Here is a 21,294-nt window from a genome sequence, read left to right as displayed (position 1 = left end):
AAAAAGGGGGCGAGACGCAGCGAGTCCCTGGGTTTTATGCCCTCTCTGGCTTTGAACTTCCTGGGGCCCAGAAAGAGTATCCCGATTGGTTGTCAGACTCCCATGGGGTGGAGGTCTTAGATAGCCTTGCTGGCTGATGTAATCTTCCCAGGTGCCATGTGGTGAGTTTCTGTTGCTAGATGGGTCCTATTTTCTTGCAGATGATGGTCCATTGACAAAGATTGAGTTTCTGCCTCTGGCCCATTGACAAAGGGTGGGGGCAGGAAGATGGGAGCTGCTTTGTCTTTAAAATATGCTTCTCCATTTCTCATCCAGGGAAACATAATATTTCATATTTGAAATATTTCATTCCTCTAGGAAAGGGGTGGGTGCTAACTTCTTACACTTTCTTTTTCTCTCCTTTCCTGCTCCTCTCTACTTCCTCTTCCTTTCTCCTTCTCCTCCTTTCTTCCTCCCTGTCTAACCCTCTCTCCTACTCTGATTTCCCCTCTCTTCCTTCCTCCCCTCTCTTCCACCCCTCTCTCTTCTCCCCTTCTCTTCCATCTCTCTACTCTCTACTCCTCTTTCATCTTTCTCTATTGCTGTATTCATTTTCAATTTAATATTTTCCACTATGTTGTCCAGACAATCCCCGATCTTTCTCATTTATTAAAAATATTACTCGAAATTCCCCTCCTCTTTTTAATTATTAACAAATATTTCAATTTATTGCATTTTTTCCTTGAAACCTTTGTTAAAATAATCTTCCAATCCTTGCTTTTTTCCCCTTAACAATGTATTTCTTCCGTTTTACTTCTTACAAGTCTGTCATTTACATCATTTACTAACATTTCATTTTCATTCAATTTTATATTTCAATTTCAATTCCCATCTTAATTTCAATTAATTCTTTTGTTGCTTTTATTTCTCTCCACTTAGTGCTTCCTCAACATCAAAAACGGTTCATTTTTTTTCACATTTCATCTACTGATCTATTTTACATTAAACAGTATTTTCACATATAATTTCTACAACTAACATCCTTCTCTTTATTAACATATTAATATTTTCACTGACTCTTAACCATTTTCTTTTAAACTCTCCACAATCCCATCCCCCAGTTTTTATTAAATTTATATACCGCCCTACTCCCGAAGGACTCATGGTGGTGAACAGGCACAAAATAAAATACATAGATACAAAAGTTAGAAACATAATTAAAACTAGATTAAATAATTTAGCCCGAGACAATTAAAAATCCCAATAATTTAAAACAGATTAAAATTTCGATTTAAAAGAATTTTAAAACAGGGGAGAAAATTAGGCCAGGCCAGCTTGCTGGAATAGGAGGGTCTTAAGAGCACGGCGGAAAGTGCGCAGATCCGGGATCCTCTGTATCTCTGGGGGGAGCTCGTTCCAGATAGTGGGTGCCCCCACAGAGAAGGCCCTCCCCCTGGGGGCCGCCAGTCGACATTGTTTGGCTGACGGCACCCGGAGGAGCCCCTCTCTATGAGAGCGTACTGGCCGGTGGGAGGCTGTTTGCGGTAGTAGGCGGTCCCGTAAATAACCAGGTCCTAAGCCATGGAGTGCTCTAAAGGTGGTGACCAAAACCTTGAAGCGCACCCGGAAGACCACCGGGAGCCAGTGCAGCTCGCGCAGGAGAGGCATCACACGGGAGCACCATGTGTGGTGGACTCCCATAACCACCTGCACGGCCGCACTCTGCGCCAGTTGGAGCCTCCGGGTGCTCCTCAAGGGGAGCCCCATGTAGAGAGCGTTACAGTAGTCCAGGCGGGAAGTGATGACGGCATGAGTGACTGTGTGTAGGGAGTCCTGATCCAGAAAGGGACGCAACTGGCGAATCAGGCGAACCTGATGAAGAATCCTCCCGGTTACGTGCTCTTCTAAAGACAGCCGTGAATCCAGGAGGACACCCAAGTTGCGAGCCCTCTCCGTGGGGGCCAGCGATTCGCCCCCAATAGTCAGTGATGGCATCAACTGACTATATCGGGACGTCGGAAACCACAGCCACTCAGTCTTGGATGGGTTGAGCCTGAGCCTGTTCCTCCCCATCCAGATCCGCACGGCCTCCAGACACCGGGACATCACTTCGAGGGCATCGTTGGGGTGGTCCGGGGTGGAGATGTACAGCTGGGTGTCATCAGCTTACTGGTGGTACTTCACCCCAAAACCATGGATGATCTCGCCCAGCGGCTTTACATAAATGTTGAACAAAAGGGGCGAGAGGACCGACCCTTGTGGCACCCCACATATGAGGGGCTTCGGGGTCGACCTCTGCCCCCCTGCCAACACAGACTGCAACCAGTCGGAGAGGAAGGAGGAGAACCACCGTAATACAGTGCCCCCCACCCCTAACTCTTCCAACCGGTGCAGCATGATACCATGGTCAATGGTATCAAAAGCTGCTGGGAGGTCTAATAGGACCAAGACAGAGGAGCAACCCCTGTCCCGAGCCCTCCAGAAATCAGCAACCAACGCGACCAATGCTGTTTCTGTGCTGTATCCAGGCCTGAAGCCCGACTGGAACGGATCCAGATACATCGTTTCATCCAGGTACTGGGGGAGCTGTCGCGCAACCACACTCTCAACAACCTTCGCAACAAAACGAAGGTTGAAGACCGGACAATAGTTAGCCAACACTGCCGGGTCCAGGGAAGGCTTCTTGAGGAGAGGCCTCACCACCACCTCTTTAAAGGCGGCGAGGAAGTCACCCTCACCCAACGAAGCATTTATAATCCCCTGGAGCCAGCCTCTCATCACCTCCCAGGAAGCCAGCACTAACCAGGAGGGGCATGGGTCCAATAAACATGTGGTCGCGTTCAGTCCACCCAGAATTCTGTCCACGTCGTCAGGGGTCACAGGATCAAACTCATCCCAGGTAACATTCTCAAGACCTGCCTCAGTCATCCCGCCTGGAACTACCCAGTCCAGATCTTCCCAAATCTGAGTGATTTTGTCATGCAGATATTGAACAAAATCCTCGGCTCTACCCTCCAAGGGATCCTCCCGCGCTTCCTGATCCTCCCGCTTCCTGGGAGCGGGTCACCCTAAACAGAGCGGCCAGGCGATTATCTGATGACGCAATAAGAGCAGCAAAATATGTACATTTTGCTGCTTTTATTTCCACTAGGTAATTCTTAATATGAGATCTTACCAGTGTCCGGTCGGATTCAGAAAGACTGGCCCTCCAACTACTCTCTAGGCGTCTTTTCCAGCGCTTCATCTCCCTCAGCTCTTCAGTGAACCAAGGAGCTAGGTGAGATCGGCGCCGGGTCAGAAGCCGCAAAGGCACGACCCGATCCAGAGCTCCAGCTGCCACCCTATCCCAGGCGGCCACTAGGTCCTAGTCGAGGCGTGTGCCAGAGCCACGGGAAGTGGCCCAAGCTCCATCTGGAACCTATCAGGTTCCATCAGGCGTCTGGGGCAGAACCATTTTACCAGCTCCGCCTCCCTGCGACGGGGTATAGCGGTTTGAAGGTCAAGGCGAAAGAGAGAGTGATCCAACCATGACAAGGGCTCGGTGACTATGTCTCCTATCTCAAGATCACTCAACCACTGTCCAGAGAGAAAAACTAGGTCCAGCGTGTTTCCCCCTGTGTGGGTAGGGCCATGAATTAACTGGGTCAGGTCCATAGCTGTCATGGAAGCCATGAACTCCTGAGCCATCTCCGACGTCTCACCCACAGATGGCAGGTTGAAATCCCCCATGACCATAAGTCTGGGGGTATCAACCGCCACTGTGGCGATAACGTCGAGGAGCTCGGGCAGGGCTGCTGCCATGTGGCAGGGAGCGAGGTATGTGATCAGCAAGCCCAGCTGAACCCCATAACCCCACTTCACAAGGAGGGATTCACAGCCGGCCGTCTGAGGAACAGTGGCCTCCCTCGGTCTCAGACCTTCTTTAATAATAACTGCTACTCCCCCGCCCCTGCCCTGTGACCTCGGCCAATGGAATGCAAGGAAACCTGGTGGGCACATTTCAACGAGGGGAATACCCCCCTCCTGGCCCAACCAGGTCTCCGTAATACCTGCCAGGTCCGCTCTCCCCTCACCAATAAGATCACAGATGAGGGGGGCTTTATTTACTACGGACCTGGCATTGCACAGCATCAGCCGGAGGGTCGGGCCCTGAGGGTCTGTGCAACCTGGGGAACGGGTGGAGTCTTGGGGGCTGGAGCGCACCACCGCTCGTAAACAGCAGGTGTGCACTCCCCTAACTCGATATGGTGCCCTGCTCCCGCCATATCTACCCTCCCACTCACGGTAGTGATGTTCAAAGCACTATCCGGACAAACTCTGACTCCCCCCTTGACCCCGGGATCCCCACCTCCCACGCTGTGCTTCCTTGCCAGGCCCGCCAGGCCCCTTAGTGGGCTATCCCCCATGCCCACAGCCTGCATTCCAATCAAACCCTCCCCTTTCCTAGAACCCCTTAAAAATTTAACTAAAAATTTGAATAAAAAACCCCTCAACCCCCTAGTTTTCACATGCCACCTCTCCAGGTCCCAAAACCCATCATTGAGGTAGGCCCTCGATAGGGAGAAGGGCCACATCTGCGAGAGGGGGGAATCTCGCAGTGCAAGAAGATCCAATATCGTATACATCTCCAAGTGTAACGATGGAGGTACGGAGCATAAACGGGTCTCAGAAAAGATGTAACATACAGGTATTGTTCAACGAGGCGCACTGGTATTTCCACTGTCTTCCCACGACAGCGGGAAGGGTCCTGACAGATACAATCCAATGGGAGTGACATCCAACTCGCCCTCACACGACGAGCGGCCTACAAATGACCTTAGATCGAAATGGAGTATTCCTCCCAGTGGTACAGTGCTCTTCTGGAGCTCCAGAATCCACACCGTATCGCCCGATGCCGGCCACGCCCTCCCCCTAGTGACACAATCCTATAGGGATTAATCCAGAAATAATTTTCTAAAGCTGCAATTGTTGGTAACCTGAATTAGTCATTGGGGTCATCTTTCAGGTCATTCAACCTTTCCTTGACCTAGAAAGGAAGCTCTGCCTGTCTTTTCTTACTCCACTTCAAATTGCCAGTTTTTCAGTTTTCTGTAAGGAAAAGTTCCATCAAATAGTATATCTGCTGTAAATCATAATGAGGTACATTGAGGTGCAGGGTTTTTGCTGTTGCTGTTGCTGAGGATGCTATAAGCATGCCCTTCGTTTAGCCCCTGTCCTCTGATAATCAGGGCTATTTGCTTTTTAACAGTAGAAGTGTCAAGTCTCTGCCATTGTGCCAAATGCCATTTCTCTTGTCAACCCCTGGATGGCAGGAGAAGTAGGAAGAGAAAAGGTGTTTTCACATCTTTAAAAGGATTTCAAGAAAAATGTTTCATAATTCCTTCTTTCTCTAAGAAATTCAATTTCTTAGTTTCATAGATTTAAGACCTATAAAAAAATATTGAAGGAGCTGGGTATATTTAGCTTTGAGAGTAGATGGATGAGGGGAATATGACCTCTTCAAATACCGGAAAGAAGATCATATGAAGAAATATTAACAGAAGTTACAGGAAGACAAATGGTACTTCAAAGTTAGGGAAAACACCAGGGGTGAAATCCAGCAGGTTCTGACAAGTTCTGGAGAATCAGTAGCGGAAATTTTTAGTTCGGAGAACTGGCAGCAGAAATTTTGAGTAGTTCAGAGAACTGGCAAATACCACCTCTGGCTGGCCCCAGAGTGGGGTGGGAATGGAGATTTTGCAATATCCTTCCCCTGCCATGCCCACCAAGCCACGCCCACCAAGCCAAACCACGCTCATCAAGCCACGCCCACAGAACCGGTAGTAAAAAAAAATTGAATTTCACCACTGGAAAAAGCCCTTCTGACAAGTGTTTGCCAGGGAAATCAATTACCCAGACACACAATGAATTCTCCTCTGCTGGATTGGGCTAAATAGCCATTTGTCTGGGATGCTTTCATTTGCACTGGTTCAGAAGCTGGATTCAGTAGTCTGAATGGTCCTTTCCAATTCTAAGACATATCTGATTTCCTGGGCATTATATTTTACATGAGTATCATGTTACTCATGTCATGTTACTCTGATACTTGTGAAGGTATGGGGCTATACTGCACAATAAATAATTAACCCCAAAACACATTTTGAAACATTTACACCTAATTACCTAAGGGAAATTTCAGAATTGCTATTGATATGAAATTTTGTATGATGTGTACATTCTGTGGTTTTATTGTGGGTCTCCCATGGTAGCATATCAGTTTAAGTGTTTTCTACAAGAAAATAGTTTAAGATGCCACCTTCGTTGCAGAAAGAGAAAATAGATTGCATTTAAAAACACTGCAATCCAGGAAAAAGAGAAAAATGACCCACCCTATGTCTCATGCAATTGTTTTAAGTGGTGAACAAGAAAAACTAGTTTGACAATATGAAACTGTTGAGCAAACCTGTTTTCAAACTTCTTCTTGCTTTTTAAGTAAAACATTAGACAATAAGCCACACAAGTACTATTGATATTATGCTTTATTATTTCAAATGCCCAGAATATATTCACAAGCATACAATGACAGTTTTTATATATGTAAACTTGCTGTTGCACAACCTTTGACCCTTTGATGTACATATATAAAAAGGAGGCAGAAGCATTAGCATGTTATAAAGGTGGGATGAAGAAGAGGAGGAGGAGGAGGAGAACATTCTTGCATGCCAATTGTTTCTAAATACAGTTAGGATTTGAATGCTAAACATCGACTGAGCTTTCATGTCATTTTGTAGACTGAACCTTCGAAATTATACTTTTAAAATGCCCTGACAATTCCTGTTTATACATTAAGAATTTTAGGAGTCGTTTAGCAATTTACTGTTTCAACTCAGGGTCTTTGTGGTGTGAGTAACAATGACACTATAAAATACTCTGTTATGGTTCTATAGTCTAACAGTCAATGCTTAAAGTGGGGGGGGAGTTTTAAGATGGTTAGCTGAAGCTTAATTATGGCTATCTGAACAGAAATAGCATGACAAATCTGCTTGAAAACAAGAGGGATTGCAGCCCATCCCATCCCTTCTCATCTAACCACACTTAGATCATTCACAAATTATCATCCTTATAAAATATGTTTCATGGTTCATCCCTATAAAATAGCCTTATGCAAATACAAGCATACTGAGCTATTGCAGAAAACTATATTATTGGGTTTATGTAAAAGGCAACACAAGTTATTTGATTTAGATTATCATCATTGCATTTGGCATCTGTACATTATTTCTCTTTGGAAATATACTCTTACAAAGCCTATGCAAGTAGGCTCTATATTGTTCTTAAACTGCTGTTAATATGTATTGTTATTCTTACCTCTTCCAGCTCAATAATTCTGATAACAAAAAGTACAGGATAGTGGAAAGAATGGTATTACTGTTCTAAAAAATATTTTTTAAAAAAGAATTGCGTTTTTTAGAATTGACTTCCCGTTTCCTTCTTTGACGGCCTTTAAAGAATGTATCTTGGGTTCATTTATTTATTTATTAAACTCTATATGGTAGTCAACAAGATCTCTTGGCAGCATACAAAAGAATGCAAACATCAAAGGCTGAGATATTTAAAATGATTAAAAATAATTAATTTTACCTAAAAATCATGCTTGTAGGGCCTTTGAAAATGCCAGCAAAAACCGTAGACCTGCCAGTTTAGCAGGGATCCCACGGGACTGGAGTTACCTACAGAGAAGTTTGACTCTGAGCCATCAGAAGGTGAGCCCATGGCAAATTTAGCAAATGTTCTCAGATGACCCCAAGGAGCATGTGAGCGGGGGAATAAAAGATTAAAAGCATTTTTTTTCAAATTATCTGAACCCAAGATCTTTAGAATATGAGATCCCAAACAGCCTCTTGAAGTAGGGTGAATATTACATGAAGAACTCACTTTTACATTACTCAAAGAGTTCTATGATGTTGCAACAAAACAGATGTGACTTTATTAGTTTTGTTTGCTTTCAAAGGGTTGATTGGGCAAGAAATATCCAAATAAACAGTGAGCGGGAGGACCAAGATGATGGCTATGACTCACAAAATTGAAACCATAATCCATTTTAACAACCATCACAATTGTATGGTTGCACCATCTTGATTATTTTTGACACACCTCTCTGTGGACCATATTCTAACTAATCAGCCTGTGACCCATTGAGTTATCGTTTCAGAGATATTTCTTCACCAAATTCCTCATTGCCTTCAATAATGGCATTACTTCTAATGTACTGCCTTCACTAGAAAAGTTTTTTAAAAATTCAGGGAGCTATTCAGAGTTGTATCTGCATAGCACAGTCAACCATCAGGAGCTCACCACGGGAAATATGATAATTTGTATTGTATCATAAAATGTATGATATTTTTATGTCATAAAATGTTTTATAACTTTTGCCAAATTTCATTTCCACAGGAGTCATGGGTTCTAGATTTTGGATGCATTTGGCAAGTTAGTCTATTTGGAGTACTAGTTGAGGTTCAAAATGTTTTGCCCTAAAATGGTGCAGCATTTTGTCCAGTAAAAGGTTACAAACCTGAGAGTTTTAATAGTATATAGATGTTATTGTTGCCTTGAATTTATATTGATTAACATGATTGAAGCAAAGAAAACAGTTGCAGAAGATTCCTGCTATCTAGGTTCACATATTTATTAAGAGTAGAATATACTTGATTTTTATAGTATTCCTTCAAATTTTTTATATATTTTCTATCTATTTTTAAAAATTAATAATGAAAGTTAAAAGAAAAGATGAATGAAAAATGATAGAAATGACTGTACATGTAAATGTGTTTATGAAAAATAAAATTTAAAAAAAATTAAAAAAATTTTAATAGATTTTTCCATAATTTTTTCCTTTTATGATGAAGAAACTTTTAGATAATGCTGCAAGAGTGTACCTTTCAAAATCTTAGAATTCAGCTGTAATCTAATTATTCATGAATGTACTCAGAATAATTATTTCTGATACCTTAATCAATGATACAATAATTAAAATGGGTCAAAATTTGGGTCAGTACTATATTATGCAATGGTAGGGACTAATGAACTATCTCAATCTACATAATTTTCAGTGTAGTTATTTTCAAATATATCAACTGTCTTAAGTAAACTGCAGCCTTTGATCAAAGTCAATTGATCCATTAATTAATTTCATAACCAAAATGTCATTTTTGCAATGAAATACAATATAGTACATTAAAAAAAAACAAAGATAAAGAGCATAATATACAGAGAATCCTCGTTTAGCAACTGCCTCATTTAGCAACCATTCACAGTTATGGCAGTTTTGTAAAGCAAAGGAAAGGAAGTAAGTTCATAGCAGAATTGTGGTTTCACTTAGAAACTGCTTCGTTTAATGACTAAGTTGCCAGTCCTAATTATGGTCACTAAATGAGGAGTGCCTATCTATATAAAAAGGAGATAAAGCAGTAATTTGCAACGAGGCATATTGTTAACAGTACTTGTGTATGTAGAGGTCAGGGACTACAGGAATATACTGTATGACTTATCCATCTAAAAAAACCTGACCCCAATGTGTTACCTCCTTGATAAAATTTCAAAAGTTCATATAATCCATTTAGATGCACTTGAAGAAAGGACAGCAAAGGCACTCAGAATGCTGAAAAGCACCAGACCTAAGACGGGCTGCTTTCCAACAGCACTCTATAGAAGGGGAAAAAAAGTGAAATCACATTCTAGGACTGAAACAAAGTACAACACTTTGCTATTTTTTTATAAAACTTGTTATTTCTTATATTCCTCTCCATAGCCTGAACCCAGCTCTCAAAGAAAAATCTCTACACTAGACACTTTTTTTTTGGGACTAACAGATAAATCTCTGGGGGGGAAAGTCATGGAACTTTCTTTTTGTATATGACAATTGCAGCAAATTGGAATGATTTGGCATTACCCACAATAGAGGAAAACTTGGTGAAGATGATGGAACTTGCACAGCTGGCTAAATTGACATCTTTGATTAGCGAGAAGACAACATCTACATTTATTGCTTATAGATTTTTTGCATAAAAATCTTTTTGCATTCAAAAGATTTTTTGAATTGTGGATTAGAAAATATTAGACAATAGAAAAAGAGAGCTTTTTTTTGTAACTGAAAAGTAAGACATAATTGCGTAATCATACTTGTATTTGCTGCAAAGGAAATTAGAAGCTTCTTTTTTCTATTTCTTTTTATCTTTTCTTTTTACACCTTTGTCCACAGCCTAAACCCAGTCATCATTAATTGGAAATCCCACAAAAGGATTTGCTCTATCCATAAATACAGAATTTGGAATAATTCATAGATATTGGCATACAGAGAATATTACAGCTATACCTGTTTCAAAAATAATATAGAGATATCTTGTAAAATGTGGAAGCCAAGTAGAACACCCCTTTCCATACATACATCTTATTTCAGGCTTCTGTGTGAACCTGAAAAACTGATATGGCTGCTTTAGAAACTGCCTTAAAAATGTGGCTACTTTAATGAGTTGACTGCAATATAGGAATGTAGCAATGGAGAAACAATGGTGAGGGATTGAGGAGGCTGGACAACCCTTGTCTTTAATTACACTTCCTCCATTCTGATATTATACATGAAGGCTCACTGGATTTATCAAAAAAAAAATTCATTCACTGACTTCATCTTCAAGCACATTAATTCAAAGTGCAGTTAGATATGGGAGAATGCATTTACACCAAATACATGTACATTCTAATCTGCATGACCACACTACAGATAGTCATTGACTTAAAACCACTTTTGAGACAGGAATTTCCATTGTTAGAAGTGAGTCACCCAATTTTATGACTTTTTTTTTTTTGGTAGTCATAATTATGAATCAAATCTGCTTGCTGCCATTGATTTTGCATGTTGGAAATGCCTTAAGAAGGTTGCAAATGGTGATTATGTAACCCTGGGATGCTGTGGCTGTTGTCAATAAATACCATTTGCCCAACACCTGAAGTTTGATCCTGTGACTATGGGGATTCTGCCACAATCCTAAGTGCAAAGACCAGTTTTTTTCAGGGCCATCGTAACTTTGAATGGCTGTTAAATGAATGGTCGTAAATCAAGGTTTACCTGTAATCCAAACTCAGGTACAACATTTTAATAGAATTTAAAGTGTGACATAGAGAAATAGTTTTAGTCATTCAGGCCTCATTCATATAAACTCCATGCTCTGGCTCTGAAATGGCTCACAAATGATGAAGACGTGTATCCACAATACGGCTTCCATCTCAGCACCATTCCTGATCCTAAAGTTGGATCAAGCTGATCCACATAGGATAGTGGTGCTTTCTTTGGAAAAACAGAAGAAAGCCTCTTAGGCAAGCATTCTGTGTCAAATGAGGAGGAAGCTTGAGAAGGGAAGCAACCTGCTGGGTTCCACTTTGCCCACTGCAACATTCCCCTTTTATTCCAGTCACAGGGCTCTGTGCCTCCATGGCTATTCCTTCTTTGGCTCCTGGAGGGAGCCAAAAACTTATCTGGCAATTATTGATGGGGATTGATTGATGCCATCAGGGATTATTGACCTCCCAGAAGACTTTACATGAGATCAAAACAAAAACTTATCTGGCAATTATTGATGGGGATTGATTGATGCCATCAGGGATTATTGACCTCCCAGAAGACTTTATATGATTTTACATGAGATCAATATCCCCACTAGAGAGCTGCTGAGAGCAGTTGGAAGCAGAGTCTACAAGAGGCCAATGAAAGAGAGTTGATTTAGCGACTCATTCCCTGCTCTAATTGGAAGCAATATCTAATTAGTGTTCAATTAGAAAGGTCACACGGGCTGTGGCGGAGCAGGGAAAGGAAGCAGCAGCAGCAGTAGTAGTAGTGATTCGGGTTTTAAGTGTATGAACTCTTCAGGACTCCCATGTCTGGTCTCTGTGCCTCCCCCCAGTTCCTTCCTCCCTCCTTTTGAAGAGCACTGCTGGTGTTCTTCAATGCAGCAGCAGCTGTGGCAGATCATTCCTTCACTGAAGACATGAAGAAAGGATATTAACAGGGCTACATTGACAGGCCCTTAGTAAATGAAAGTAGGAAATATTTTCGGAGACCAATACTTACAGAGTTATGAGATTGATGGCTCTGAAAAGCCTGTGGATAAAACAGATACTAATTGATTATGTCAGCAGCTCAGTGTTGGTGCACTCATGGCAAGGCCTTATATAGCTTTGAAGACCTTGCTGTAGGGAGACCTTGCATTAGCAAACAAAAACCAGAATTCCTGGTGTTCAGTATTTCTATATTCTTTCTCAGAATTCTAAAATGTGACTTAGTTTCTTTGGAGAAAGAATGTGCCAACATTTCTATATTAATGACAGGACATCTAGTTTGGTTATACCAAACTGTAACAGTATCATTTATTTAATGTTGTTGAAGTAAGACATAAGGAATGAAGATTTGTACTGCAATCTATTCGGCAGTAGACCCCCAGTCCAATAAAACCAGCTTCTATAATCAGCAATCCTAAGTATACTTAACTGGGAAAGAAATCCTACTGAATTCAGTAGAACTTGTAATTGGTAAACCTAAGATTATACACTGGCTGTGCAACAAATAATTCAATGCAAGAGCTCTATGGTTGGTAATAATACATACCAATATTTAGAAGTTAAGATACTTTCAGTTTGAATTGGGTCTGGTGGCTCATATACATTTTTATATACTCTTTTTATATTATTAATGTCTAAGCCAATACAAAAATTAATCATTGAGAAAGCTGAGTTATCATTTGCCTTCTGAATAAAAGAAACCCTATAGAAATAAGCAACCCAATCTTTATATTCCAAAACACTTGGGGGAAAGATACTGCATAGTCATTTTGAATGTATGTAATCAAAACACATTATTACAGTACAAAACTATATTGGATTTCTCAAAAGTTCAATTGAACTTAATAAAACCAGGATTGTAAGTTTGAATATACTCAAGATCAGTGTCCACATTCTCCCTAAGGTATAACAAATACATTAGTATCAGAACAACCTATTTTCTTTCTTAACTGTAAGGACATTACAGGCTATACTGATTTCTAAATAGAAGAAATAATCAATTAACTAGTGCAGCCCAAATACATTTATTTGAGAAGTCCTTACTTGTCCACTCTGTTGCTTGCCTCTTCCATTACCAGCAAACTGAGTACTTCCATGCTGGGAACCCTGTGCAGGCAAAAAAGGCAATTAGAAAAAGAAAATAATTTCAACATAAGTTCCAACAGTTCTATAAATATGTGCTAATGCTTGAGAGAAAAATTACCTGCCTACCTTTATGTTGAGTACTTCCATATGACTTATAACCTGACTGGAAAAGATTGTGATCTACTTCTATGTAAAGGGAAATTGAGGCCCAGCTAGACATGTCATTGAAGACAAGCTGTTGCTGTTGTTTACTTTTTTCTAAAAATGATTGATTTCTCCTTCTTGTTTTGAATTGAGACTAGAACACTGGAGAAGGGTGTTAATTTTATGAGCCCACATCTATTCTTCACTGTAGGTTTTCTCTCTCCTTGCAGCCATAATATACAATAGTATTCCCTGATCTATACCAATGAAAAAAATGTCATAGTATCTATAGATCAGGGGTGTCAAACTCAAGGCCTGGGGGTCGGATCCGGCCTGCGGGATGCTTAGATCTGGCCCGCAGAGCCGCCCTGGAAACAGCGAAGGACCAGAGACCCACAATGCCTCTGCTGGTGAAAATGGAACTCGGGAGCCCTCCTGAGCTCCATTTTCACTGGCAGAGTGTTGCAGGAGGCCGTCGCAGGCAAAAATGGAGCTCGCGAGCCCATTTTCTCTGGCAGAGCGCTCAGGCCACCAGAGGCACTGACACAAGTGACATCGAGCTGGCCATGGCCACCCTGGCCATGCCCACCCCGCCCAAAGTCAATGTCAAACACAAGCCTTATGGGGCCCTCAATAAAATCGAGTTTGACACCCCTGCTATAGATAATCCTCAATTTATGACCTGTCATTTAAAATTCTGATGGCTCAGAAAGGGTGGTTTATACAGTCTATAAAGCACTTCTGATCATCATAACACATAATGCCAGGCAATTCCCAGAAAGTAGTCTTTCTTATTTAATGCACATTTGTATATAATGAATACTGCTTCTTCCCAAATAGTCATTTAAAATAAGACTTCACTGTTCTGGCAGATACCCTCTAAGTAGGAAATGCATTATTAAAACAATGGCCAATACACGAAATAAGAATCATTGTCATTATTTATTTATCAGATTCATATTGCACCTTTAAATCGCCTTAAACCTGTCCATATCGCACTTCCATTATTTTCCCCAGCAACAAATTTCAGAGGTTTTCCTAAAAGTGTATAATTGGCAGAAAGTCGCCCAATGTATTTCCATAGCTAAGGGTAGACTTGAATTTGGGTCTTTCTGGCTCTAGTTCTTAGTGATTATACCATACTGACTTTCAGTGATGTTGGCCCCATACTTAGTGAATCTCTTATGTTGTGTTGCCTAAACTCATTCAGTGAAGAACAATCCACCACACTTTTCTGGAACGCTCTGAATTAATGTATTCTATTACTGTATTCCTCTTACTGTTAGGAACTCTATTTAATCAAATCTTGGTTCTGTAACTGAAATCCATTATTCTGCACTCAGAACAATGAAACCAAGTACACAGCTTTGTCAAGTATTTGAAGTGTCCTCTCATATCCTTCCTCAGCCTTTTTATCTCAAATCCAAGCATTCTCAATTCAGTCTCTCTTTGCAGGACTTACTTATTTTTTTTCTTAATTTTATTCTGTGATCAAAGGCTGACATTGCCGTAAAATATAAAATCCTCCTAAAAATATTCTCCTTACTTGTCCACCATATTTGCTTCCTCGTCCACTACCATATTGATGCTTGCCAGGAGTGGGTTCTACTTACCTTTACTACTGGCTCGCAACGGGACTGCGCGCACGCACTTCTGCACATGCGCAGATCACCCATGATGACGTTGTGGCGGGTGGGCAGAGCCTCCTGCTGGTTTTACTACCAGTTCTATAGAACCAGACCGAACTGGGAGCAACCCACCACTGATGCTCACACCATATTGACTTTCTTCACCACCACCATATAGACTTACTTGTCCACCGTCATGCTGGCTTCCTTGTCCATCATATTGGCTGATGCTGCTATATGAGACACCTTGTCCAGCTCCAGCCTGGCTTCCTTGTCCACCATATTGGCTACTGCCACCATATGAGCTTCCTTGTCCATCACCATATTGGCTTCCTTGTCTGCCACCATATTGACTATTGCTGCTATAGGAGCTTCCTTGTCCACCACTATATTGGCTATGGCCATGCTGCTGGCTTCCTTGTCCATCATATTGGCTACTGCCACCATGTTCAACATATTGGCTGGTGTCCCCATTCAAGCTTCCTTCTCCATGACCAAATTGGCCACTAGCTGATTGGGAATCCTGTAACAATAGAAATCAGGGTTTTTTTCATGCTCATTCTTATTGGAAAGTCAATTCATGTCAAATCATCATTTCTATAGAAAAATATTCCTTACTTGTCCATCACCATATTGGCTGCTTTGTCCATGATTAGAGGAATCCTATTAAAGAAAAATTCATCTGTATTTTTAAATCTGATCAGAAAAAAAAATCCCTAGGAAAGTTGCATTTATTAATATATCTGGATGAACACCTTATATATTTGAATAGAAACATTTCTAGTGTATAAATTACTGTGCCAAAGAAAAGCAAAGATAGTTCCAAAAGTAATAGGCATCTTGTGTGCAATCCCAAAACATCTGGAGCACTACTTGAACACTACCAGAAGTGACAAAATCATCAGTCAATTGCAAAAATCAACTTTACTTGAAACAGCTTGCATCCTGCAATGTTACTGTAACACCATCAAACAACATGTGCCTCTCCCAGATCCTAGGGAAGAACTTGATAAGTGGATTAAAATGCCAAATCCAGTCTAAACATCTGGTTGATGATGCAACAAGTCATAATAATAGAAACAATTCTAGACTTCTCTTGTTGATGGCTCTATCCAACTCTGAGTAACTACTAGCTACTTCATCTTCAGAATTAGAGATTTGCATGGAGCTCCAAAATATTAATTGATCCTAATTGACCTTCCATCATTTATCAACAATCTATGGACCCCCAGACATTTATTGGTCCCTTGGATTGTCTAATCGACTCCTGATATTGATCGCTTCGGGCAACCTTGCATTAAAACAAAATTCTGCTTTAGGACCTGTAATGGATGCTAAACTATGATGCTAAACTAAACTCAAAGAATCCCATTTCTGCTTCAGTGCAATCAAAACACAAATTAGGGAAAAATGAGCACTTACCAAAAGCCCACCTGTACAATAACATCCAATCTGCTAAGAAAACAGAACAGAAATTCAGTAATTCTTTAATAAAAGATATTCTGACTATTTGTAAAATATCACTTTTAGTCAACAATTTGTTTGGCTGAAAATGAATCGATGCTTCTTTACGGAGAATGATGAAATATACTCCTGGCACAATACCTAAAAACATAGTTCTTATTTTTTCCAGAGATGATTTTGTTAACTTTGCTAAGGTTTTAGGCTCACATTTTTGAAATTCAATGTTTAATTCTTTTTTATGTTTATATGCAATTGCAATATGCTCAACTGGATATAGTCCAGATATGATCTGTCTAGTACCAAATTATTATTGATAATTATCAATTTATTATCAATTAGTGTTATCAATGTTGAGGAAAAAGTAGCTTGAGCCTGAATATATAGAATTAAGTACTGGATAGCTACACTATTTATAAAAATTGATAAATCAAATAAAGTATCATAAGGAGCTTAGGGAAACTGCTACTCTGTCATCATCTTGGCTCTGTCTTAAAGAAAAAAAATAGATTAATAGGTTTGTGTTACAGGGGTCCATTTTTAATCAGCTTCAAAAGACATACTGTCTTAACTTGCAAATCTCAGAAAAACTAGCATATATATATATATATATATATATATATATATATATATATACACAGCCTACATTATCATACTTATTACACAATATATTTAATTGAGAAGAAAACTATTCTACTTCTACTATATCTACTTCTAAAACTAAAGAGCCGAGGTGGCGCGGTGGTAGATTGCAGTACTGCAGGCTACTTCAGCTGACTGCTAGCTGCAATTCAGCAGTTCAAATCTCACCAGGCTCAAGGTTGACTTAACCTTCCATCTTTCCGAGGTGGGTAAAATGAGGACCCAGATTGTTGGGAGCAATATGCTGACTCTGTAAATTGCTTAGAGAGGGCTGTAAAAGCACTATGAAGCGGTATATAACTCTTATTGCTATTGCTATTGATTGAGTCTGCTGCAGTACAATGTAGCACTCACCAAAAATTAACTCTAAGCTGCTCATCTATCTTCCAAATCACTGGGCTGCCCCCTCAGTCATTGAGTTACTGCCAATGATATATGTTGTGAATTCAATTCCCAGATTCCAAAGCCTGGGAATTTGGGGAATCGTTAGCTGCATCTTTAGAGTTTAAGTATTAAGACAGGCAAGAAGGTTGTCATGGGAGCCCAATCGAAGCTGTGTCCATATGTATATGTGTTCAATGCTGACACAGATGCAAAAAGGACAGGGCATGGATCATGTTCCTACAACCACCATCTTGTCTGTCTTGACTTCCCCTTGCAGATACCACTGGGTATTATTGTCCCAACCCATCTGGAGGGCACCTGATTGGACAAGATTGCTTCATTCTGTTGCCTTATTTTGCCCTAACAATACCATGCATAGTTAGGCATTATCCTTGATAATTACAGAATGTTGGAGAGTTGGAGAATACAGCTGTGATAATTATATGATATCACTGTAGGCTATTCTTTGGTCTCTTTCACAGGCAAGAGGTGTGGGATTTAAATGTGCAAAGCCCAGTATGTCTTCTGTGCTGTGGACCTTATATAGATCTTGAGATCGGGGGGGGGGGGATCATTGCAAATGGTTTTGCAGCAATTTTTGCAGCAGGAACATGACACCCTCTCTCCTGAAACCAAGAAAACATGGTACCTTGTCACCACTGTTGTTTGACAACAGTACCTTGTCAACACTGTTGTTTGTTGGACAACAATTTCACCATTCTCTCTGTTATGTATTGATACTTTTGAGCGGGAGTTTCAAACCTGCCTACGTTTCTGATTGGCTGACAGTCCCTCCAGGATTGTATATAAGGAGGACTGCAGCCTCTGAGTTTTTGCTGAAGTCTCACTGTAAATTAAAGAGCTGTTGTCACTTGCTTGGTTGTGCCTCTCGTTATTCCCGAACCACTTCATTGGCGACGAGGATGGGATTGAGGTCACAACAAGCGAACCAGTGAGACCACGAGCTTCAGCTAGGCGACGAGGCGAACTACAGGAGGCATACCGAACATGTCTGCCTACGTTCCGCCCAAGCCTTTTGATCCGACCCGCGAAAAATGGGTCTCGTACCTGACGAGGTTCGAATGCTCGCTCGAAGCTAGCGACATGCAAGGGCTCTCCGCTAATCGGAAGAGGGCCCTCTTCCTAAGCCACTGCGGACCGGACGTGTTCGAGATGGCAGAGTCACTGTGCGAGCCAACGCCGGTCCAGACCGTTTCCTGGGACACCCTGATGGCCACGCTCCGGGCTCACTACGCTCCCGTGCCCTCCAAGTTCGTGCAACGATACCAACTCAGACAGCGCGTACAGCGAGAGGGAGAACCGGTCAGCGCATACATGGCCAGCCTGAGAAAAGCCGCAACCCATTGCGACTATAGAGACTTGGACGATGCGTTGCTTGAGCAACTCATCTGTGGTGTCCGGGACATTAGGCTGCAACGGCGCCTGCTCGCCAAGCCTGACTTAACGCTTGCTGGAGCCCTAGACAAGGCCAGGGCTCATGAAGCCTCCACAAAAGCCGCAGAAACGCTGCAGCGTCCGCTGACCAGCAAGGACAACCCCAAGTCTGCCCCGGTGCACAGAGAAGACGCCGGATCCAGCTCGGAGTCCGAGTCGGATGAAGACGTCTTCCGAACGGAGCACCAGAGAAAGGACACCGGCAGCCCCCGGCGAAGCTGTCCCAGCTGTGGAGGGCACCATGACAGACTGTCCTGCAAACATAGGGAGGCTATTTGCAGGCGTTGCGAGAAAAAAGGGCACTTGGCGCGAGTCTGCAGAGCCATTCTGCCCAGAAAACACCAACCACGTGAGCGCCGCAGCCAACCAGAATCGACGCGCCAGAAACAACCAACGAGAGAAGGCGGCGCGAAAAAATGGCGCGAATTTGAACCTCGAGATGGCCGCAGCATTCACATAGACCAGGCCAGCCCGGAAATCGAGGACAAAGTCAGCACGGTGGTCGAAATCAACGGCAAGCCATGCTCAATGGAGATCGACACCGGATCGGCTCTCTCCATAATGTCTTGGGCGACCCTAAAGACCCTCCTGCCGTCGTTCCGGAAGGACCAGCTCTCCAAACAGAGACTGCGCATCCTAGACTACCAGGGGAACCGAGTCCCCCTTGAAGGCGTGGGCACGTTCCGAGTCACCTACGGAGACTACAAAAGAGACCTGCCACTGACTATCGTCACGAAGCAGCTTCCCAGCCTTCTCGGCATGGGGTGGTTCCGAGCCCTCGGCATGGGCTTCACCGGCGTCCACCAGATGCTCAAGTCATCGTTAAAAGACAGTCTCCTGACCGAGTTCCAGGACGTTTTCGGGGACACGTTGGGCAAGTATGTGGGGACCCCTATCTCCCTTAATTTAGACCCCAACGTAGCCCAAATAAGACTCAAGGCCAGACGGGTGCCTTTCGCATTGAAACCAAAGATCGATGCGGAACTGGACAAACTGATTAAACAAGGGGTGTTGGTTCCCGTTGACCATGCAAAGTGGGAAACCCCTATAGTGACCCCAGTTAAGTCTGCTGACTACAAGTGCACAATCAACAAGGCTTTGCAGCCGAGCGCCTATCCGGTGCCGATCGTGCATCATCTACTACACTCCCTGGGGCCCGGAAAATTTTTTGCCAAATTAGACCTGGCTCAGGCCTATCAACAATTACCAGTTGATGATGCCACGGCAGAGGCACAAACGATTGTTACTCACAGGGGTGCATTCAAATGCACCAGGCTCCAGTTTGGGGTGAGCGTCGCACCCGGCCTGTTTCAAAGCACCATGGAGCGCCTTCTGCAAGGGCTTCCCGGAGTGGTGCCCTATTTTGATGACGTTCTAGTCAGCGCTCAGGACGAACGTCAGTTAGGGGATAGAGTAAGGAACGTCCTTTCTAGATTTAGGGAAGCGGGACTAAGGTTAAAGAAAAATAAATGTATGTTCGCTGTCCCCTCCGTTGAATTTTTGGGGTACAGGGTGGACGGCACAGGCATCCACCCTACCGAAAGCAAGGTGAGAGCAATTAAGAGCGCACCTGCCCCCAAGACCAAAGCTGAGCTCCAAGCCTTCCTTGGACTGCTCAATTTTTACTCAATGTTCCTGAAAGACAAAGCTACCGTCGCAGATCCCCTACACAAACTATTGGGAAAGAATGTACCATGGGTCTGGGGGAAACCACAAGCAGCCGCTTTTGAGGCAGTTAAGAGACTTCTATCAGAAGACAGTTTCCTAATCCAATACAACGCAGCGCTACCGCTTGTATTGGTTTGTGACGCCTCCCCCGTAGGAGTTGGTGCCGTCCTGGGCCATAGACTTCCGAACGGCCTAGAGGCGCCCATTGCGTTTTACTCTCACACCCTGTCAAGCGCAGAGCGAAACTATAGCCAATTGGACAGAGAGGCTCTGGCTGCAATTGTGGGGGTTAAAAAGTTCCACGAATATCTCTTTGGCCGGCAATTCGAACTTGTGACTGATCACCGGCCCTTGCTAGGACTTTTGGCAGGCGACAGGCCCACCCCCGCTGCTCTGTCCCCACGCTTGACTAGATGGGCTATTTTTCTTTCGGCCTATTCATACCAGCTTGTACATCGACCTGGACGGACCCTGGGTCACGCGGATGCCCTCAGCCGCTGTCCCCTACCTGACTTACTGACCAATCCAACACCTGAGGCCTCCGTCCTTCTACTGGACACATTAACTTTGGGACCTATTTCCTCTGCCGAAGTGGCTAAAGCCTCAGCCAGGGACCCGATCATTCGTACTGTGATGGGGTGGGTGCTTAAAGGGTGGCCGGTCAAGGTGGACGGGGGGGACTATCAAGGTTTTGTAAACAAACGAAACGAACTGTTTACGCAAGGGGGTTGTTTGTTGTGGGGTGATCGGGTGGTAGTAC

At 42.8% G+C, this 21,294-nt stretch overlaps 1 protein-coding gene across 2 annotated transcripts in view; it reads right to left on the bottom strand.

Annotated features, from left to right (window-relative positions):
- Positions 1 to 6,482: 6,482 nt before the first annotated feature.
- The window catches only part of LOC117677337 (uncharacterized), an 88,838-nt gene continuing 74,026 nt past the window's right edge, over positions 6,483 to 21,294 (bottom strand). Inside the window, exons 54-59 of one of the 2 annotated variants that reach the window (XM_087889988.1) lie at positions 16,347 to 16,376; positions 15,543 to 15,587; positions 15,109 to 15,447; positions 13,111 to 13,173; positions 12,080 to 12,109; positions 6,483 to 9,660 (exon numbers count right to left, since the gene is read on the bottom strand). In XM_087889988.1, coding sequence (XP_087746114.1) covers positions 9,562 to 9,660; positions 12,080 to 12,109; positions 13,111 to 13,173; positions 15,109 to 15,447; positions 15,543 to 15,587; positions 16,347 to 16,376 — 606 coding nt within the window. In that variant the 3' untranslated portion in view covers positions 6,483 to 9,561. Of the gene's footprint in view, positions 9,661 to 12,079; positions 12,110 to 13,110; positions 13,174 to 15,108; positions 15,448 to 15,542; positions 15,588 to 16,346; positions 16,380 to 21,294 lie in introns of both variants that reach the window. The other variant, XM_087889987.1, reaches the window with a different exon arrangement.

Source organism: Pantherophis guttatus, chromosome 3 (assembly GCF_059756535.1).
Source record: "Pantherophis guttatus breed Tessera chromosome 3, ASM5975653v1, whole genome shotgun sequence".
NCBI classification, from domain to species: Eukaryota; Metazoa; Chordata; class Lepidosauria; order Squamata; family Colubridae; genus Pantherophis; species Pantherophis guttatus.
The sequence above is the reverse complement of the archived record's forward strand: the minus strand, read 5'-3'. Positions and strand labels throughout refer to the sequence as shown.